This window comes from Cherax quadricarinatus, chromosome 19 (assembly GCF_038502225.1).
Source record: "Cherax quadricarinatus isolate ZL_2023a chromosome 19, ASM3850222v1, whole genome shotgun sequence".
Classification (NCBI taxonomy): Eukaryota; Metazoa; Arthropoda; class Malacostraca; order Decapoda; family Parastacidae; genus Cherax; species Cherax quadricarinatus.
This window is the reverse complement of record NC_091310.1, coordinates 40,758,845-40,782,659: the sequence shown is the minus strand read 5'-3', so window position 1 is coordinate 40,782,659 and position 23,815 is coordinate 40,758,845. Positions and strand designations below refer to the sequence as shown.

General features: G+C 40.8%; 1 protein-coding gene across 5 annotated transcripts in view; it reads right to left on the bottom strand.

Annotated features, from left to right (window-relative positions):
* The window catches only part of Gyg (glycogenin 1), a 122,139-nt gene that overhangs the window by 13,563 nt on the left and 84,761 nt on the right, over positions 1-23,815 (bottom strand). For 2 of the 5 annotated variants that reach the window (XM_053776143.1, XM_053776147.1), the window contains exons 1-4: positions 11,704-11,854; positions 3,827-3,965; positions 2,539-2,713; positions 1,892-2,163 (exon numbers count right to left, since the gene is read on the bottom strand). In XM_053776143.1, the coding sequence (XP_053632118.1) occupies positions 1,892-2,163; positions 2,539-2,713; positions 3,827-3,965; position 11,704 (587 nt within the window). In that variant the 5' untranslated portion in view covers positions 11,705-11,854. Of the gene's footprint in view, positions 1-1,891; positions 2,164-2,538; positions 2,714-3,826; positions 3,966-11,547; positions 11,567-11,703; positions 11,855-23,815 lie in introns of those variants that run through there. The other 3 variants (XM_053776144.2, XM_053776146.2, XM_053776145.1) reach the window with 2 other exon arrangements.

The following is a 23,815-nucleotide window of genomic DNA, read 5'->3' as shown; positions in this document are numbered from 1 at the left end:
GGAGGGATAGTTCCTAGGAGGAATGAAAGGGCCAGAAATCTCCCTCCGCGCCCAAGAGGACCTCAGCACCGCAAGTAGCGCAGATGCAGCATGGAACCCGTGCCATACCCTACCCATCATGCCAGTAAACCGGTAATCCGGGATAGCAACCTCACATCTGCCGAGCTACCTCGGTGGACAAAAGAGGGCGGCCGGAAATCCGCCACAAAGCATACCTCCTTCGGCCACCACCCCCGGAATCCGAAAGGTGGCTTCCAGAGATACACCCGTCGCCCGAGAGACACCCAAAGCCACCCTCCGGGATACCGGAGAGGGATCAGGACATCCCCAGGCAATCCAGATGCCATGGCAAACTATGCCACCGCCAAGAAACTCAACGGAATGGGATGGACCCCGGTACCCTTTCCCCTACCTAGGAACTAGCGTGCCTGTGGGAGAGAAAAAAAAAAAAAAAAAAAAAAACAAGCCCTAAAAGGAATGGCAAAAGGGAGGGGTGGGGGGAGGAGGAGGAAAGGAAAAAGGGGAGGATGGGATAGGGAACGGGGGATTGGGGGTAATTAGGTTCGGTCTGAGGAAGTAGACGGACAGGGGATTCAGGGAAACCGGTTATTTTCATATAGTCTGACTCGAGTCCTGGAAATGGGAAGTACAATGCCTGCACTTTAAAGGAGGGGTTTGGGATATTGGCAGTTTAGAGGGATATGTTGTGTATCTTTATACTTTTATGCTTCTGAACTCTTGTATTCCGAGCACCTCTGCAAAAACAGTGATAATGTGTGAGTGTGGTGAAAGTGTTGAATGATGAAAGTATTTTCTTTTTGGGGATTTTTTTCTTTTTGGGTCGCCCTGCTTTGGTGGGAGACTGCCGACTTGTTGGATACACACAAATTATATAAAATAATATAATATATATATAAATATATAAATTATATAAATATATATTGAGACACTTATGCAGCATATGGGAATCTTTATTCAGGAAACGTTTCACCACACAGTGGCTTCATCAGTCCAATACAAAGAGGAAGGCGTAAGGAGAGGAGTAGTATGAGGTAATCAGTCCCTCAGCCTGGAGTCTGTGTTCAGTCCATCAATTTTGTAGAATGTACATTCTACAAGATTGATGGACTGAACACCGACTCCAGGCTGAGGGACTGATTACCTCATACTACTCCTCTCCTTACGCCTTCCTCTTTGTATTGGACTGATGAAGCCACTGTGTGGTGAAACGTTTCCTGAATAAAGATTCCCATATGCTGCATAAGTGTCTCAATCTTCAACTTGTCGGTTTTACAAACCATTCATCATAAATATACATACAAATATATAAAATATAAATATAAATATATAAAATATAAATATAAAATATATAAAAATATAAAATATATAAAATATATAAAATATAAATATATAAATATATATAAAAATAGATGATTATATATAAATGTCTCACTTGGCACATCTGGATGCTTTGAATTTAATGCTACCCACCTTCAAAACATCAGCTAGCAATGTTTCTGGAAAAAACCATTCTAAAGAAATTTAAAATTTACTACTAGTACAGTGGACCCCCGCATAACGATTACCTCTGAATGTGACCAATTATGTAAGTATTTATGTAAGCGCGTTTGTACGTTTATGTTTGGGGGTCTGAAATGGACTAATCTACTTCACAATATTTCTTACGGGAACAAATTCGGTCGGTACTGGCACCTGAACATACTTCTGGAGTGAAAAAATATCGTTATCCGGGGGTCCACTATTTTTGCATTTCAGCTTTACAAAGCTAAAATGCAGTATGGCAGCTAGTACCTATACATTTCCCATGTCAGTGAGCCACAAACTGTCTTGTACAAAAAAAATTACAAGATATGAAATTCACAAAACTCACTGTTTATAAGCTGGCAAATAGGTGTATGTAGCAGAAGCAACCATATTGAACACAAAGGAGAGACGATTCCAGTTAGGAAAGAAGGTGTTTAGAAGACCCTGGTCACCACCATCAAAGCTACCACTTGTTTCTGAATGCTGAAGCAGCCTGCCATAGGTGTCAAGTGAAGGCACAAATACAAACATCCCTGAATTGAAGCAGTCAGGCCAGCCAATATCACAAACTGCTGATAGTTCAGGATGAGAGAAGAGATCATCTGGGTTCTGCACACACTGAAAGAAAAATCAGATCATATGTACATCATTGGGCATTTTAAGTACTAAGGTAGCTTCTGGGTAGTTGGTTTACCTCCTTTCCTGGGTAATCGGATAGTGAAATATTGTGGTATAGGAACACCAAAGCAAACATTTTTGTTAGTAAATTTGCTAAAAAGATTTCCAAATTAGGGAAATTTCTAAAATTAAAGAAACTGGTACCAAAGCCCATTTGGCAAACATTCAGCAGGACAGCTAAACCAGACATGCAGAGTTTTACAGAAAGTAACAAACAGGTTACTGGAAATTTCACGGTTGTTTCTTGTGCCAAGTACCTGGGTAAATACTAATGCAGCAAGTGTACCAAACTTAATTTTGTCATTTCACACTCACCAACATATCAGCATCAAGGAAGACGCATTTTGAGTAATCTGCGAGTGTCCAACAATGCAGTTTGGTAAGAGTGACTCCTAGCTCTGGTCTCTTCAGCAAGGACAGATGGGCTGAATCTCCAGAGTCCAGAACATCTACATTTACGACTTTGTCGAATACTGACTCCAACATGGAACTGTGGGAGAAATTATATTAAGTGTCATTCACTATCTTAACCAGTTCACCCTAGGATATGCTTGAACATTTCATTGTAGGTTACTGGCAACGTGCAATTTATAAAATTGTACATTAGAGGATTTCTATTAATACTGCAACAGTTTAGAGATCAAGCCATGCAAGTGCTGTAACTTTCTAATTTGTACATTCAATCTGGCCACAAAGGATAGCCTTCATGGTGCAGTAGTACTACAGCATATTTATGCTATTTTAAGTAATCTGTCCAAAGTGGAAAAAGTAGAGCAATTCCTTAATTTGCATTTCTGTAGGATTGGTTTAAGTATTTAAAAAGATTATAAAATTGAAATTGAACTACTGATATACAAAACCTGAAGATTATTCAAATTATTGAAAAAGAAATCGAGACATTTTAAATAAAACTGGAAATTATACATGGCATATGCAAAATCAAATGTTTGGTGCATGATTTACACTGTACAGTTCACACCACTTTCTGAACAAGTGACTTTCAACTGAAATTGTAGGCAATGCTCTAACTTTGTACTTTAGAGCACCAGTAGACTTTACTAAATTTTAAGTTTTGTTATCAAAGTACGTACTGTATTTTAAGTAATGGCTCTTCACAAAAATGCAATACAAGCATTAAACTTTAATGAAAGTTTATTAGAGATACTATTGGGTAGTTAAATTGTGTGTATTTATCAGTTAAATTTAGTTTGTAATGGGATAGTGTGTAGCAAACCAACTATTCAGAGGAAGTATTAATCACCATGTAGCCAGTAAGCCTACATGCCTAGTTCCCGTAGCCTCCACCTCCCCCCCCAGGGCAAGCCTGGTGAGCATGCAACAATGTGAACCTAAAAAACACCATACTACACATGGCCAGGAAACAATCTGGCCCTTGAAGTTAAATGAGTAACTAAATAAATATCTAAGACTGAAGAATTTTAAACTAGAAAACTAAAACTTATAGTTTAACTAGGGTAACTAATGGAAAAATTGGGCAGTACTAAATATTTATGAGCAGTCAGCAAGCACAAATAAACTGCTAAATGTCCAGGAATTAAAAGTTAATTTATAACTAAAGCAACCAAATTATGACAATACTTACACAATTGATGGTGAAACACCAGGAGTGATCAATATGCACAAGTCTTTGGTGGTGTGATTTGAACGCAGGGAATGGCCCAACACTAACGCGCCAACTGCATAGCCATCATTAGTGGCTAATGTTACGTATGCCTCCGACACTGAAGCAAAATAAGACTATAAATTGCCTAGAACAAGACTTGTTATAGTCATGAATGATTATCAATTTTTTTAGTTACAGTATATAAACTACTGTATGAAACATTGCCAACCATGCCATAGTTATACAGTGGTCCCTCGATAATTGTCGGGCTCGATAGTTGTCCTTTTCGGAAATCTTCGCGTTATTTTTGTCCAAACATTGGTTCGCAAATGGTCGGCTGACTTTGATAATCTTTCGTCCTGGACACGTACTCGTGGCTCTGAGCCGCCTTGGCCTCCCTTCCCAGCCAGTGTGCCAGTGTAACTGTCTACTTGGTAATAAAAAACGTTTCATAATAGTATTCCATTTTATTGCTTGCAAGTGCTAAATAAGCTACCACGGCTCCAAAGAAAGCTAGTGCCAAGCCTTTGGTAAAGGTTTGAAATATGACTGAATTTAAGAAAAACATTGAACAATATGAAAGTGGCATACATGTGGCTGAACTGGCCAGGATGTATAAACCCCATAAAACCATATCTTCCATTGTGGCAAAGAAAAAGGAAATCAAGGAAGCTGTTGTTGCTTGGAGAAAATTATGGCCAGATTTGTGTCCACAAGAGGGATTTTGAAGGGTTTGTGGCTGACCCTGATGAGCCTATGTCAATTGTGAAATCTATTGTGGCATTGGGGAGTTCCATGGGGTTGGATGCGAGTTTGGAGGATGTGGAAGAGTTGGTGGAGGACCACAACGAAGAGCTAACCACTGAGGAGCTGCAAGATCTTCGGCAGGAACAGCAACAGATCGCAGCTCAATCTTGCTGCGGAGGAAGGTGCCTTCTTCAGAAATTAAGGAGATTTTTGAAATGTAGGGTAGGATGGAAAGATTTATGGAGAAACTTACCCTGAGAAGGATGTTGCAAGCCATATCGGCAACCAGTCTTGGCCCATTTTAGGGAAGTTTTAAAGAGATGCCAGAAACCATGCTCTCTGGACACTTTTTGCAAGACAGGACTCCAGTGACTCGAGCTAGTCCTAGTGGCATTAAGAAAGTATGTAACTCCAAAAAAGGACTTGGTACCTGAGGTGTTGATAGAAGGGGATTTCCCTTCCAAACAATAACTAATCCAATCTCTCCTCCAGTCTTCCATACACTATGAATCACCAATAAAGATAAGTGTTATGCTGTTAATGTTTCATTCATCATGTCCCATTGTATTGTTTATGTACTGCATCTATATTTCATGTAAAAAAATTTTGTTTTAATACTTCTGGGTGTCAGGAACGGATTAATTTTATTTACATTATTTCTTATGGGGAAAAATATTCGAAAATGGTTATTTCGATAATCGTCGCACTTCTAGAAACTGATTAACGACTATAAACGAGAGACCACTGTATTCTCAAATTTAGTGTAAATCACTAAAATCTTTTGGAGTGAACCTCAGGGTTCAAATATTTAACCAATTTGACAAGAGCAAGGAGACCTGGCTGCATCTGTTCATAGATGCATACTTGGTAATCAGTCACATTCTAAGGATGAGGGGACACTTCCCCCATCCAATAGAATTTTTTTTTTTTTTTTTTTTTTTAAACCATCTGCCATTTCCCCACCAAGGCAGGGTAACCCAAAAGAAACTCTTCACTCACTCCATCACTTTCCAGAGGCATGCCTACACTAGTTATTAAACTGCAACTTATCAATACCATTCCTTCAGAGTGCAGGCACTGTACTTCCCTCCTCCAGGATTAAAGTCCAGCCTGCCATATTACCCAAGTAATAAAAACTGTCCATTCACTAACACTGACATGCTTTTTGGAAATCCATGCACCTTGCACACAACTTCTTACCCCCCCCCCCTCCGACCTTCCCTAGGTTGACCCCTACCCCACCTTCCTTCCCTTACAGATTTATGCACTCTCTAAGTCATTCTATTTTGTTCCATATTTTCTAAACATGGAAACCTCAGCAACCCCTCTCTGCCCTCTCGATAATTTTAACCCCCGCACCTCCTAATTTACAAACTATCGATTCTCTGCATTATATTCACACTGCATATTGCCCTCAGACACTACATCTGCCTCTAGCCTTCTTGCAGCAACATTCTCTGTCCATGCTTCACACACCAGTTGGTACAACTTTACTCTCGTATTCCCCTCCTTGCTTACATGGCCAATGTTTCATCTCAAAGGACTCTTCAATACACCACTTGCCTTTCTCCTCCCCACCCCCTCCCTCATCAATTCTATGGTTTACCTCATCTTTCACAGACCCATCTGCTGATAAGACCACTCCCGAATATCTGAATACGTACAGTCATTTCCTCCACACTCCTTCCCTCCAATTTTTCATTACCTAAGTTTGTCATCCTTATCGCCTTACTCTTTCCTATGTTCAATTTTAGTTTCCTCCTTTTACAGATCCTACCAAATTTCTGCCAACCTCTGCAACTCTCCCAAAAAGCAACCGACAACTCCCACCTTGTTAAGATTTGTTAATCCCACACCTCTTGCCAACACCAGAGCATTCACTTACATTAAACACCACAAATCCCTGTCCAAGGCCTACTTTTATTACGAAAATCTCCATCTCATACATACTAACTTGAGCCTCAGTGACCTTGTAAAAAGTCTTCCGATTTCAGTATCCTACCTCCTATTCCATACATTTGCAACACCTGCCACATCCCCCCCCCTTATACGACTTTTCCAAATACATAAATACCACAAAAACCTCTACCCTCATCTAAATATACTGTTCAACTACAAGTTTCACTGTAAACACTACACCCCCTACCTTTCCTGAAGCCTTGTTCATCTGATCCTGCTGTATCTTATTTCTTTCAATAATAACTACCACACTTTACCAAGTATACTTAGACCTATTCCCTTGTAGTTTACTCTTCTCCCCTTTGCCTTTACAAAGGAATTATGAACGTTCTCTTCCAATCCCTAGGTACCTTACCCTCTTCCATACATTTAAGTAAAAGCACTAACCACTCCAAAACTATTCCCACCTGCTTTTAACATTTCTATCCCTATCAATTCCAGCTGCTTTACCCCATTTCATTCTACCAATTGCCTCACTTCCCCATACTCAACTGGCTCTTCCTCACGCTGCAAGTGTTATACCTCCCTGCCCAATACATGAAATCACAGCTTTCCTATCTTCAATATTTATAGTTCCTCAAAATATCCCCCCCCCCTCCCCATTTTCCCAATACCTCTTAACTATCCATCTAAAAACTAGTTTTCACTGTCAAATCCATTTGTTTCCTAGGCTTTCGACTTTTTTCACACCAAAATTTTTTTATTCAACAAAGTTTGTTGATAGCATCTCACCCACTCATTTGCTTTTACATTCCATCACTCAACCTCTCTCCATATACTACTCACCTTTCATCCACTTTACTTTGTAAGAAACCTGATGTGCTAACATTTACTATTCTCATTCCAATTAGTACTTCCATCCCACCATATACGTATGCTTAGGTGAATAAATACAACATGCATGAAGATAATTATGCAATGCATTTTGGGCAATTAAACATGTCTTGCATATTATGTAGACAGCCTATTAAGTAGAAAATCTTACTGTTCTTAGTTATCTAAAGTTATTAACATAGGAAGGTTATACAACAGATTTAGTCCCTTAAAAATTAACAGTTGTGAGAACAACTTCCTAACTCGGCCAAACTCATGAAGGGAATACCAGATTGTTAGTTGCTTTCTTTACCCCTAACATTTCATAAAATTTAACAGGCCCACATTTTTTGCTGCCAGGCTGTCATTTTAACTTTCAGCCAAATTCTGAAATATCTTCATACATTTGGCAATATGGTCTAACCACGGTACTTTTTAAACACCATGTGGGAACGCTAAACCCACAAGGGTCACATACTGCCCTTGGGAACGAGGTAGGAAATTTATGAATGGGTCAGAATATCTGACCCATTCATTAACAGATTGGGCTTAAGAAACAAACCAAGTAAAATGGCTGTAACTATGACCATAATTTCTAAAGAGATTGACTGGTAAGCCAGCGAAGGCCTCCATCAGATGACCACAAGCTCCAATTGCCGTTCATCATACGACTAAGGAAGTGCTTGTCCTGTTTCCTGATGAACCGTGTAGACAAACCAAAGTACTTTCCAATTTAATAAGGACGGTTAGGAAAGTTCAATGAAATTTAAAGGGAATATGAAAAAGACCTTGAAAATTATATGAAAACCTGGACTCTGACCAATAGCAGACTAAACTTGACCCTTGCATCCACCCTGCAGAGTCGTACTAAATGATTTCTTCAGTATAAGATACTGACTAAAAATCCAAACTTTAAATGCTCAGGCAAGAGTTCCCCGAAATCTTCCAAATTAAGAACTAAAGGGAAAAGTTAAGCCTATACCTTGACAGCAAGCTTAAACTCATCCAGCACTATTATATAATAGGTCTAAAACAATAAGCATCCAAGATAGTATGCATGCTCTGGGCCTTCAAGATACTGCATAATCTGGGCAGTAATACTTAAATTATTAGTATTTACTTAGCATTTTTAAATTACAAATGTTGGTAAGTAGTAATCAAATTAGTGTTAATATCCAAGACTGAACTTTAGCAATTTTTAAATCAAATTATTCGTCCAGTAGTTATGATGAGTTAATTTTAGGCTACTTTAGATACTCTAATAACAAAGGGGAAGGGGGGGGGGGAAGCCTGATTTCTATATAAAAAAAGTAAACCTGCGTGGTTCGATCGGGTGGAAAAGCTGAGTTTCCTTACACCTGCTGTCCTTTGTCAGCAGGTACAAGACTTTGTGGGTGACATGAAGGGACAAGACTGAACGACTCCAATGGAAATTGGACATTATTATAATCATGGAGGAGCGCTAAACAGAATTATACAGCGCACGTGGGTATAGAGGAAAGGTATTCGGGCTCAATTCAGGGAACCAGAGTGCAGACCCAATTTCCTAGATCAAGAGCCCCTCACCGGCGCCAAGGAACCTCCCATGAGAGGGAAATGGGACAGTCGTCGACGGGTTCAAAATACGAACATAACTTGAAAGCAAGTTCCCCCCCCCCACTGAAGAGAAGCTTTGAGAAGTTTAAATACTATACTAGTGGGCGTGAACTGGATCTGCCTACCATTGACCAGCAGATCTACAGCAGTGTTTGTTCTTTAGTTTTATAGTAATCTTGGATTACCCAATACGGGTTTTTAGCACCCTCTGCAAGAAATGCAACGGGAAAGTTGCATCCTGTAAAGGGCCAACATGCAAGAAAACTTAGGCCTCGTCAACCATCTACCAACTTAACACCTACAGCTGTAAGGACATAGGCACTAACATCGGCCCATAAATTAAGGTACATGGCTTTTAAATGAGCAAGACTCGCACCCAACTTAAAGGCTCTACCGGAAGCACCTATGAAAACTAGTTATTCCAGTTTAAATCTGACCTGCGTCCATACCACATGTCCTCGTGACTTGAAAGTGTATGAAATACTTCTATAAAGTCTATACCACAACCTAAAAATTAAAGGAATATGAGACTAACACTGAAGAGCCCCTATACTTACACCCATCCAGCCTACAAAAGCTACCTGAAGTAGCTTGAAATATTGATCCATAAGGGTTAACTGCTCAATGAGAGTTACAATATACAAGCAACAAATCAGAACTTACCCCACGTACTTCCTAAATTTAAAAATTCAATACCAATACAAATATTTTCAGCACATTTAAATAAGAAATTTTAAACAGTCCACATTAAGAGGGGGCGCTGTTCACAAAAAAAATATGAACTGTCTGCTCCTTCCCGGGAGGAGAGGGATAAATAGGTTCACCTGGAGTATACCTGAAGAGGGTTTTGGGAGTCAACGCCCCCGCGGCCCGGTCTGTGACCAAGCCTCATGGTGGATCAGGGCCTGATCAACCAGGCGGTTACTGTTGGCCGCACGTAATTACGTACGAACCACAGCCCGGTTGGTCAGGTACCGACTTTAGGTGCCTGTCGAGTACCTTCCTGAAGACAGCCAGGGGTCTATTGGTAATCCCCCTTACGTATGCTGAGAGGCAGATGAAGTGTCATGGGCCCCCGACACTGTTCTCATTGTGCTAGTGGCACCCCTGCTTTTCATTGCGGGGATGTTGCATCATATGCACTTTCAGAGGAGTGATTTTCGTGTGTAAATTTGATACTAATCCCTCTAGGATTTTTCAAGTGTATAGAATCATGCATTTCTCCCTCCTGTGTTCCAGGGAGTACAAGTTGAGGAATTTCAAGCGTTTGAGGAAAGGGTTGGCAAGAGGGACTTACCATATATTTTTTTTTTTTTTTTTTTTTTTTTTTGGGGGGGGGGGATGGTGCTATTACGATTTCGAGTCATGAAGGCCCACTACAGTCCTTTAGTGGTGTAGATTACGACTACTGAAGGAAGGGGGGGGGGGTTACAAAATTAAAATGCAAAGTAATTCAATCATTTAAATCAATTCTACTGAAAGAGCCCTAAAGACGAGCAACCCCCCCCCCTTCAAAGAAATAGAGGGAGGGGGGTGTTTACAGTCATTAGATTTTATCCAATATCACATTTAACGGTACTGTTACTTTAAGCCACGAAAACCTCTGGTCGAGAATTCAACTAAACTACCACTGATCTACCTGTAAATCAGATTAATAGTAGTCGCCTCTTAAATTTAATGGTTTAGTTATACATACCTTTTAAAGGTAGGTCTCAATCCAGTTGCCTACGAGTGTATTACAGAGGTAAAGTTAATCTATTAACTTTAATCATGTCTTTCACAACTTTTAAATTAAAGTAATAACAAGGAATAAAACCAGTTTTCGAAATAGATTTAACCCCACTTCTGTAGAGGAGAGGGGAATCAATATTTATAAGGGTTAGTAATAAATAAAGCACAAAAATTAACATGGCTCATCACTAAGTATTTCCTCAAGATGAGGGGTGTTTTACGCAAGATGCATCAATTTTAAATTAAGACAAGATTTTCTTCGGATTTTTAACCCCTGGAGGGTCAGCCACCCAGGATAACCCAAGAAAGTCAGTTCGTCATCAAGGACTACCTTATTTCCATTGGGGTCCTCAATCTTGTCCCCCCAGGATGCGACCCACACCAGTCTACCAACACCCAGGTACCTATTTGCTGCAAGGTGAACAGGACAGTGTCAGGAAACGCGTCGAAATGTTTCCACTCGCCGGGAATCGAACTCGGGCCCTCCGTGTGTGAAGCGCGAGCTTTAGCCACCAGGACAGATTTTATATAGTAACATATACAAAATGGCTAAGAAAAAACTGGTTTAACTTAAAACCATCTGCCAATATCTTTCTGTCGGTGCTAGGAAGAACTTGCAGAAATGTACAGACTACTTTCAACGAACTAATGGTTTCACAGTACCTTTAACACGCCTTAACTAGTTTTCGTCCAAAAAGCTTAAATCGAAGAAAACTACGCTAAACCCTTAAAGGGTAATCGAGGAGTAAATTTAATACACTGAAGAAAACTCGCCAGTTTTCAGGCAAAAAAAAAAAATTAAACAATAACACTAGCTAGAGAAATAGTAACAGTAGATTACAGGTATACTGTACTTCCAAAGTTGTGGTAAGGTCCTGCACCAGCTCAAAAGTAACACCCCACCGCCTTGTTTCTCTACCATGATAACGGTCATCACATATACATTATCCAGTATCATAACACTGCTTCACGGGTAATTTAGTATGTACTAAACCCATAAAAGGTCTAACTTGTGCAAGGTTAAGCGACGGTAAGGAACGGAGCTGCTACACACGTCCTCCCCTGAGTGGAGCGGTCGACTGACTGAGGCTAGCCGGGGGTGTCTCAGCACTCATCAATGCCCCCACCAACTATTACTTCCTCACTTCATTACTTACTTTACACATGGTAGTCAATGCACAGAGAAATATATATGTACTGTACTGTAAATTTACGGAAAGTCGTATATACCCCTTGTGTACACAATGAATTAATTTTAATTCCTATTTTGGGGATGCAAGGATTCTTAATAGTGTACAGGTGAATTGCAGCCCAATGGCCCACGTGTATTTGATATATATGTATAATTTAAACTTAACAAACTAACTCATGTTATCCTCTCTTTATTCAAGTCAATGGCAACCATTTTATTTACAAAAACACAGCCTTCACCATACTCCTGATTCAAGGAACACACTGAAACGTGAAAGAACTGCTCGTTTCAGTTACCTTAATATTATTATATAATATTAACATATTGTGAATATTCACACACGTAGACTGTATAATGCATGAGTGAGGATAGACAGCTGGCTCGTCAATAATCTTAGATAATTACTGCCGTTTGCACCTATCAGCTACTGTCACATATATCTTCCTCGCCTCCTCCCATGAACCCTTCTAGGGAAAGGCAATGATGTTACAAAGCTGTTCGTCCAAGGCATTGCAGCTACCATCTTGTTCCTTGCATCAGACATGATTACTTATCTTTCACAGATCTGATGGTCCTCCGAGCCGCAACATCCCTTCCCCATCCCTCATTCAGGTTGCATTCACTGTACTTCATACCTCCAGGACTCAGTCCAGCTAACCGGTTTCCTCTGAATTCTTTCATAAATGTTAACTTGCTCACACTCCAACAGCATGTCAGGTCATAAAAACTACTTGTCTCTACTCACTACGTTCTAACGTGCTTACACAAGCCTGATGAATGATCAAATCCCTAGCACTCAAAACCTCTTTCGCCCACTCCTTCCAACCCTTCCTGGGATGGCCCTTTTCCTTCCTTTCCACCGCAGATTTATATATTGCATCCCATTATGCATCCTCGTCTATATAATAATAATAATAATAATAATAATAATAATAATAATAATAATAATAATAATAATGATAATAATAATAATAATAATAATAATAATGATAATAATAATAATAATAATAATAATAATGAATGAAAAATCAAGCTGTTAGTGCCCACCACCCACAGTCCAAAGTATCCACCACAATCCCACTGATCACCACTATTTTTTTTTTACCCCCAGTGACTGCTATAACTTAAATTTTCAGTAGAGTTTTGTATAACTATGTTCAAGCATTAACATCGCCGTTTTAACACACAAAGTTCTGTTACCCAAATTAAATGAATTTGGTATGGGATGTAAAAGAAGAAAATTAAAAGTGAATATAGGAAAGAGTAAGGTGATGAGGATAACAAAAAGATTAGGTGACGAAAGATTGGATATATTGGAGGGAGAGAGTATGGAGGAGGTGAATGTATTCAGATATTTAGGAGTGGACGCGTCAGCAGATGGGTCTATGAAGGATGAGGTGAATAATAGAATTGATGAGGGGAAAAGGGTGAGTGGTGCACTAAGGAGTCTGTGGAGACAAAGAACTTTGTCAGTGGAAGCAAAGAAGGGAATGTATGAGAGTATAGTTGTACCAACACTCTTGTATGGGTGTGAAACATGGGTGATGAATGTTGCAGCGAGGAGAAGGCTGGAGGCAGTGGAGATGTCATATTTGAGGGCAATGTGTGGTGTGAATATAATGCAGAGAATTCGTAGTTTGGAAATTAGGAGGAGGTGTGGGATTACCAAAACTATTATCCAGAGGGCTGAGGAGGGGTTGTTGAGGTGGTTCGGACATGCAGAGAGAATGGAGCAAATCAGAGACTTCGAGAGTGTATGAACCTGTAGTGGAGGGAAGGCTGGGTAGGGGTCGGTCTAGGTAGAGTTGGAGGGAGGGGGTAAAGGATGCTTTGTGTGCGAGGGGCTTGGACTTCCAGCAAGCATGCGTGAGCGTATTTGATAGGAGTGAATGGAGACAAATGGTTTTTAATAATTGACGTGCTGTTGGAATGTTAGTAAAGTAACATTTATGAAGGGATTCAGGGAAACCGGCAGGCCGGACTTGAGTCCTGGAGATGGGAAGTACAGTGCCTGCACTCTGAAGGAGGGGTGTTAATGTTGCAGTTTTATAACTGTAGTGTAAAGCACCCCTCGGCAAGACAATGATGGAGTGAATGATGAAAGTTTTTCTTTTTTTCAGGCCACCCTGCCTTGGTGGGAATCGGCCGTTATGTTAATAAAAAAAATAATAATTTAAAAGTTTGATCTTAAGACGACTTATATAATTATATTTAACTCAACATTCAACTAATCTGACTTAACTAGTGTCCAGCAATTTTAAGTTCTAGTTTTAATCTTCTCGAAATGTTTTCATAAGAAGAGACTTTTGAAAAAAGTACGAAATTAAAGTTGTCTAATTCTGCAACAATTACGTACATTTTGAAAATGAAAATGATTTTCATTGTTAAAAGATGAACTAAAGTAAACCCTTAGTGAGTGTGTGTGTGTAAATATACATACATATATATATATATATATATATATATATATATATATATATATATATATATATATATATATATATATATATATATATATATATATATATATATGCAATAAGATCACAGTAAACAGGTGATTTTAGAATATGTAAAACAACCACTCTGAAAGAAAAGAGAAATTCCAAGCGCTTTCGTGACTACTCACATTATCAATAGTTCCTTGATAATGTGAGTAGTCACGAAAGCGCTTGGAATTTCTCTTTTCTTTCAGAGTGGTTGTTTTACATATTCTAAAATCACCTGTTTACTGTGATCTTATTGCATATATATATATATATATATATATATATATATATATATATATATATATATATATATATATATGCTGAGATACACTTTGATGTGTATTGTATATGTTATAATCATAAACATAATTTTTAAAGGGGTGGACCGTCAAGCCAGCGGAAGGCCACGATCAGATGACCAAAATCTCCAGCTGCGGATCATATGACTAAGACCTGCGTCAGGTAACTCCCGTTTCCTGACAAACATTATACATACATACTTTATTGTGTATGTCGTGTTAGCAGGGCCCTGCACTCACCACACAAACAAGAAATACTTCAGTAACTCAAGGTTTTATTGAGAGAAAAAGACAGACCTCTGCCAGAGGTTCGCCTACGCCAGGGAGGAAAAATATGCAAAACCTGCAGGGATTTGAATCAGCAGATATAACAACATGCAACCAAATATTTCATTTCTTCCTGAGATTATAATATATTACTGTTATTATTATTATTATTCTCACAAGAGAAACTTTTTTGTTATGAATGAAACACATGTGAATGCCACAGAGGACAATAATATTTCAGTGTTTGTGTATCTATTAAACTTTATTAAGCAGAGATGTCACACAAGTAGAACTGTCTTGAAATTGATTGTATATGCAAATTTAAACTTAGGGATTGGAATATATTCACAATACTAAACATGATATGCCCTTTATAATCTGCTCCAAAGCATATCACAAGAGTAACGACTAGAGAGCAAAAGAATGAGCCTAGGCTCATTCTTGAAGCGCTACAGACGGGTTTAGCGCTTCAAGAAACATAACAGAATACAGTATACCTCAAATGATACATGTATACTTAAATACTGCCTACACTCACCTAAACTACTATAGCTTAATACTGTGGAGGTAAATGGTATAGAATACCGACACGACTTGATGTGACTTGACAAAGCCCAGTGTGTGGGAGAAACATAGTCGACAAAGGATCGCATTATACCTACTGTGTTAAGTGTCTACCTACTGTGTTAAGATAAGTGTTTACCTACTCTCAGACGTCATCCCCCTCCACTCTCTTATCACCCACACTATAGGTAAATATCAGTTTGTATTTACCTATGATAAACCTCCCACGTTACGCTCAACATTACCCGTTGTCCTATGATCTATGAGGTTGTATCTCTCGTTTCCAAGTATAATAATAATAATAATAATAATAATAATAATAATAATAATTATAATAATAATAATGTAGATTTAAAAATTCACCTGTGTTTCTCTTTTGCTTTCATTGTTAAAATAACAAAAATGTATATAAATAAGACAGGTTTCGCCAATAGTGGAAGTGGGTCAAGGACATAAGGTGGGTCAGTGATTTAGCAATCGAGCTGTATTCTCTATACCAAGACTCCATGCTGTTGCATTGCTAGGCAAGTATCTTTAGATAAAGTGTATACCCGTATAACACAGGTAAGTTGACGAATAAGACCTATGTGCAACACCTGGGTATCTTTACAGAAAAGCGTCTCGCCCACCAAGGTTTCGTCAACCTAATATTTTGACTAATATAAAAGGCGCTAGTCTCGTCTCTGCATTAGGCTGATAAAAGTCCTGGTATGTGAAACGTCTCTGAATAAAGATGCCCAGGTGGTGGTGGTGGAAGAGAGTGCCAGCTGGGACAGTATCAACCAGGTGATTATTATTATTATAATCAAGGGGGAAGCGCTAAACCCGGAGGATTATACAGCGCCTGGGGGGGGGATGTGGAAGGCATTCAGGCTTAATTCGGGGAACTGGAGCACAGATCCAATTCCCTAAATCAAGAGCCCCTCACCAACATCAAGGAACCTTCCTTGAGGGGACCAACCAGGTGAGAAGCAATTCACATGGCTGTGACCTGATCACGCAGCTTTACTATCCCAACTGCTGCTGCTGGCAGTGAGCACTTCCGCTCTCGGCTATTGTGAAGACGGTGGCCATGCATATTTCACCCGGCACATTTTGGTACATCCATGTGTGAAACCGTTACTCTAATATTGGGTGACATGTGTTCTTTAACATTGACACGATATCGACTTTTTGTATTGGACTGAGTGAGCAACTTGTCTACTTTTTCCATATATTTTATCAGTACCCTTCCATGCTTTGCTCAGAAGAGTGCGTTGACTGAGTCCACGCAAACATTTTTCTCATCCTTTTGTCTCAGTTATCCTCTCTGAAGCACCAAAAGGCTTGCAGTATGATAAAGATCTATTGTGACCTTTGTAATCCCGTTTTTATTTCGCGCTACCATCCACATTATTATTATTATAATAAAGAAGAAGTGCTAAACCCACTAGGGTCGCTACCATTCACAGGATGAACATGAGTTACAAGTATAACCACAGTAATGGGGCGTGCAGGGATGCTCTCCACGTGCTACTCGCTGGTGTGGTTCGCATCTATAACGTCAGTAAGATTATTTACACACAGGTACATGTAAGTACAATTATCATACATAATGTATATTACCTAGGATAACCCCCCAAAAAGTCCAGGTGACTTATTTTTGTTGGGGTCAGGTGAGCTTTCAGCGGGTAGTCTTTAGTCTCGACCTGATGTTCACAGAGGCTTCCCATTTTAATTAAGCAGGTTTTCAGAATCAAGCTTCTGAATTATTATTATTATTATTATAATCAAGGGGGAAGCGCTAAACCCGGAGGATTATACAGCGCCTGGGGGGGGATGTGGAAGGCATTCAGGCTTAATTCGGGGAACTGGAGCGCAGATCCAATTCCCTAAATCAAGAGCCCCTCACCAACATCAAGGAACCTTCCTTGAGGGGTCAAGCTTCTGAAAACTCTGTGATTTGGTGATGAAGAATAGAGCCTTCACCACTCCCTGTGCTGAATGACCCACACGGGTTTATCACTTAATGGATCCAGGGATCATAACCCTCGCTTCCAGGTTTCAGACATCATAAATTTAAAAGAAATATACAGGAATGACAACTATTAAAAAACTCCGAAAAGTAAATCTAAGTGTATATTGAACCTAACTAAAAGATTAAAAGATTTGCCTGCCATCTGTGTTGACTTCCGTTAAACCCAACAGGATGGCAATACTCTGTATGGTTAAATAACAAAAAAAGGCACAATACCGTGACTGGAACGATACACAAATAACCCGCCAATAGAAGAGAGGAGCTTACGACGACGTTTCGGTCCGAATTGGACCATTTACAAAGTCACACAATGGGACTCTTCTATGTGCGGGTTATTTGTGTATCTGGATGGTTGCAGTTTAAAAACTGCATGTACCACGAGCCATAAGTATTTTTTATTTTTTTTTCTCAATACATCTTGGGAGTGGATCGCCAAGCATACTTTGTCCATGTCCAGGTTTGCTTTCCTTCTTTTGCCTTCACCCTTTTACAGTCCGATGCTGGCTGCCCTCCTGGATTATGTAGACGTGATGTGTCTGCCATCACTGAGGTCAAATTCTTTCTGTCATTCTTGCAAAGAAATGTAAAACGCGTATGAGTCATACAGCCCATGTCTCCTTAGATGGTACCAGAGGTGGTTGAAGATCCCTTAAGTGCTTACCTTCAAGACAGGCCTTAACCAACTTCTAATATGCTATTCTGTCCTTGCTGCAAGTGTCAGTGTTGTTATCCAGAAGTGAACCGTGAGGACTCTCACTGTGCCCAGTCACTACACAAGAACTTGGTGATAACCACAGAGTTCTGTGCCATTATCGCTGCTCTTGCTCTTCTTGCCGCCTACACCAGGTTAACATTCTCCATCTACAAAAGATTGGTTGGTTTGTTGGTTGCTTAATTGGGCTGAAATCCTACTGACGCAGCAGGTTGAATGAGGGTTTGACAGGACGTGGATGCTTGACCGTCCGCTTACCAAGGGAACTGTCACTGTGAAATGTTTATCTTCAGACGGGCAACTGCTTGCACAATATTCTTTTGTTATTATTATTTAATTTATAGGGAGTGCTAAATCTTAAGGATGGTACAGTGTCTAGGGAAATGGGAGGCAATCCAGGTTCGATTCAAGGAAAGGGAGGATAAGTTCATTTCCTTGGATTAAAAACTCTTCACATGTACGAAGACGCTTCTCTTGAGGTGTGGACGAGATTCTGTAACTCTCTGTACTGAAATCTAGATTAGTATTTGTAAATGACCAACGTGTGTTGCTTGTTGTGTGTCACTGATTGTGTTGCTTGTTGTGTGCCAGTGACTGTGTTGCTTGCTGTGTGTCACTGTTGCTTATTGTATGCTACTGTGTTGCTTATTGCGTGTACTGTGTTGCTTGTTGTGTGCCACTGACTGTGTTACACATCTGCAGTGTCTGCTTGCAGCTTCAGTTTCACCAAGAGTGTTGCAATCCTGTAATCTCTTAAGGGGCTCCTCGCATCTTGTTGAAACATTAGAGGCTGACTTGGACATAGCTGATATTCAAAACACCCACAAAGGGAAGTTGAATCATAGCTCTAGGCCTTTCGTGTTACAATAAACACATTGTCAAGTTTTCAGTGTTACAGAAATGAGTAGGAAGTCAAAGGAGATTAGTTCAGGGTAGCGTTCTACCTTGAATGAGGAAGAGAGGCAGGAGACCTCATTTGGGCTAGAACGTTCCCCTGAACTAATCTGTTTTGACTTCCTACTCATTTCTGCAGCACTGCAAGCTCCTGATGATGTGTTGATTGCAACACGAAAGGTCTAGAGCTATCATTCAACTTCCCCCGTGGTTGTTTTGCATCTTATATCCCCTGTTTGCAATAGCAAAGGATGCAAAGAATTTCCACCTTCTGTTAAATGATTCAGTGTGATAAATGCGCGTGTATGTTTGTTATTTAATAAGGGGAGAGGTAAGCCATGAGGGGGTAAGTCATGAGGGGGTAAGTCATGAGGGGGTAAGTCATGAGGGGGTAAGTCATGAGGGGGTAAGTCATGAGGGGGTAAGTCATGAGGGGGTAAGTCATGAGTGGCTGAACGATATTTTACACTAGGTACAATGTAAATTTTTTGCCACCACCTTGCCCAGCTGTTAGTACTGCAGGAGGGAGGTGTGGGGGGGGAGGTGTGGGGGGGAGGTATGGGGGGGGAGGGGTGGCACCCAAGTGGTGCAAGAATGAAGTGTCAACATGGAGAGTACCAGGTGAAAGGTAATTTACATAGTCCTGACGTGATCAACTGCCTTTACTACCCCAGCTGCTGCTGGTGTCATGCAGCTGCTGCTGGTGTCATGAAGCGGCTGCTGGTGTCATGCAGTTGCTGTTAGTGTTATGCAACTGCTGCTGGTGTCATGCAGCTGCTGCTGGTACCATACAGCTGCTGCTGGTGTCATGCAGCTGCTGCTGGTGTCATGCAGCTGCTGCTGGTACCATACAGCTGCTGCTGGTGTCATGCAGCTGCTGCTGGTGTCATGCAGCTGCTGCTATTGTCATGCAGCTGCTGCTGGTGTCATGCAGCTGCTGTTAGTGTCATGCAACTGCTGCTGGTATCATACCCGGAGAGAGTTTCGGGGATCAACGCCCCCGCGGCCCCGTCTGTGACCAGGCCTAGCGGTGGATCAGGGTTTGATCAACCAGGTTGTTACTGCTGACCGCACATAAACCAACGTATGAGCTACAGCCTGATTGGTCAGGTACTGACTTTAAGTGCCTATCCAGCGCCTTCTTGAAGACAGCCAGAGGTCTATTGGTAATCCCCCTTATGCATGCTGGGAAGCAGTTGAACAGTCTTGGGCTCCTGACACTTATCGTGTTAACTTCAAGTGTACTCACGACACCCCTGCTTTTCATTTGGGAGATGTTGCACAGCCTACAGAGTCTCTAGGTTTTATAGGGAGTGATTTCTATGTGCAGAATTGGGAATAGACCCTCTGCGATTTTCTAGGTGTAAATTATAATGTATCTTTCTCACCTGCGTTCCAAGGAGTACAGGCCAAGGGACTTCAAATGGTCCCAATAATGGAGGTGCTTGACTCTACTTATACGTGCAGTGAAAGTTCTCTGTACATTCTCCATATCGGCAATTTCGCCTGCCTTGAAAGGGGCTGTTAGTGTACAGTATTCCAGCCTAGAGAGAACAGGTGATTTAAAGAGAATCATCATTGGCTTGGCATCCCTTGTTTTGAAGGTTCTCATTATTCATCCTGTCATTTTCATAGCAGATGTGGTAGATACACTGTTGTGATCTTTGAAAATGAGATTCTCTGAGATTATCGCTCCACTCTATTGTGTGGTTGGAATTGGTTTTATACACCGATCTAGCTTTTATTTCCTCAAGTTGTCCATAGCGGGGTAATTGAAATTAGTCGTCCATCAACACCACCAGTAATGTCGACAATGCCTTCGTCTGCTGCACGTCCAATACTTGTCGCCAGTATATAAGCTCCAAGCTCCATGACTGTGCCTCAGTTCCTTCCAGACTACGGTGATGTTTACCAACTCTAAGGCTGTTGACTGAATACCTCATCTTTTGTGTATAATTCTTCACATTATGTCCTTGTATTGTACTGATAAAGCCACTGGTTGGCGAAACGTCTACAAATAAAGACACCAAGATTTTGCATGTGTGTCTAATGGTGAACAACGAACCATCAACGTGGGAACATTTACTATTGTAAATTACGTAATATTAACTACAGGCTGGCCGTCAAGAAGAGTGATGAGTGGTAACATTACAATTGTTCTTGGAGACGCTGACTAGAGTGTCATCACGTAGCAGAGATAACACCTCAAGCGTTTCCGGCAGTAACGTGGGAGACCACCACTAGTGTCTCCAAGCACAGCTGTAATGTTACCACTCATCACTCTTCTTGACGGCCAGCCTGTAGTTAATTCTACGTAATTAACGATATAACATAGAGATCCAGCTCTTGGACCCACGCTGAAAATTTAACATTAGAAAGGAGCACTATAGCAGGCCTACTGGCCCATGCTAGGCAAGTCCAAGTCACCTACTGGCCGAAGCCAGTCAGTCCAAGTCACATCCACTTACGCAAGCCAGTCAGGTTCAACTCACTCCCACCCACACCCACTCATGCATTTGTCTAACCTATTTTTACAACACAACATTTTACATCCGCTATATTTATTCCTACTTTCCATTGATACACCTCAATCATATCCCCCTTAATTCTACGCCTTTCTAGAGTGCAGATTCAGGGCTCTCAGTCTATCCTCATAGGAAAGATTTCTGATACATGGGATTGACTGTCATCCTCTACACATATGCTGCTATGTATGATAATGTATGTAACTGTACTTGTGCATACCTGAACAAACTTACTTATTCTCCTTTGTACGTTTTCCAGTGCATTAATATCTATTCTGTAATACGGTGGCTAGAACTGTATAGTATAATGTAAACAAGGCACATCTGGTCTCAACGTTGATAAAAGTAATAATAATAATACATATTGTCGGTAATTCTACCAGCATTAATACAATAATAATACTCTTTATTTCTTCAAGTACATGATACAATTTTTACAGACCTACCTTGACATACTATATAGAAAGCCCCTTGTTATGCAGAACATTTCGGGCAACTTAGGTTAATTTTATCCCCTGGATGCGACCCTCACCAGTCGACTAACACCCAGGTACCTGTTTACTGCGAGGTGAACATGGACAACAAGGAAACAGGCCCAATGTTTCACATAGTGAGATCCGTGGTTCAATCCCCGTACCGGGGATTGAACCACGGATCTCAATATGTGAACTGAGTGTGCTAACAACTGAGCTATAGAACACCCACACTCATGGCGGTGATCCAAGGAACTGTGGCACTACCAACTGGCACTATTTCACACTTATGGCGGTGATCCAAGGAACTGTGGCACTACCAACTGGCACTATCTCACACTTATGACACGCTCACAACTATGGTACTCAGAACTCACTCACTTCTGGCACTCACAGTTCACCATTACTTACTTTCCTGGGGCACACTGTGCGAGTGCCTGGGATGGTACAGAAATAGTGAGAGCTCGACTTGTTCTGGCTACCCAGTTGTCGAAGATTAAGACACATGTACAACAGTTAGGTATCTTTATTGACGAAACGTTTCGCCTACACAGTAGACTTGTAATAATGTTGGTAGAATTACCGACAATATGTAAAGTAAAACGACACAAGTGCAACTAATGTGACATTTTATTGTGGCAACGTTTCGCTCTCCAGGAGCTTTGTCAAGCCGTTACAAACAATGGTGTACAAGAATGGTATACAATACCGACAAGATGAAATTAAGACACATGTGCAACATCTGGGTATCTTTATTGTAGACGTTTCGCCATCCAGTGGCTTTATCAATACAAATTCCAGGTCATAACTTGAAGACAGTAGAACTATGCACAGAAGATGAGGTAATCAGTCCGTCAACCTTGGAGTAGGTGCGAAGAGCACGACTACGGCGCTCTTCGCACCTACTGATTACCTCATCTTCTGTGCATAGTTCTACTGTCTTCAAGTTATGTCCTGGAATTTGTATTGATAAAGCCACTGGATGGCGAAACGTCTACAATAAAGATACCCAGATGTTGCACATGTGTCTTAATCTTTAGCCTGTCGGTATTTTATACCACTTTCAACAATACCCCGCTGTTCACTGGCTGATGCACTCACCCAGTTTCAAGGTTCATGGGTCCTAAAATACCTGTGCACAATGTGCTGGCAGGTGTGAGAGGTGAAGCATGCATCTCTCACCTCTCATCCCAGCCTCCCTGACGCCATCTTTGTGTTTTAGTCTTCACAATACCGCCACAAGTCAACTGCTGACCCCCATAAGATGTCAGCTGCCGCCCTAAAGACATCAGCTGCCGCCCATATCAAGTCAGCTACCGGCCACAATAAGCCAGCTGCTGCCCACAACACGTCAGCTGCCGATCACAAATAGTCAGCTGCCGACCTGACCAGCCACAACATGTCAGTTGCCGGCCACATGTCAGCTGCCGACCACAACATGTCATCTGCCTCGGAGAAAAACTCTGTTGACTATTGCTTCAGTGCTTCTCTTCTGTTTAGAGTCTGGATACGTTGTTACTAGGGCGGTGCCAAAGTACTGGCATCGATATGGCACTTAGTCAATGGGTAAATCAGCAGTGGGTGAAGGTCTCAAGGCACTCACTATGACGGATGACAGGCCAAGACAGTGACACAGCAGCTGGGTGATGGCCACAAGGCACCCAGTTTAATATATAGCAGGCCTGGAGTAGTG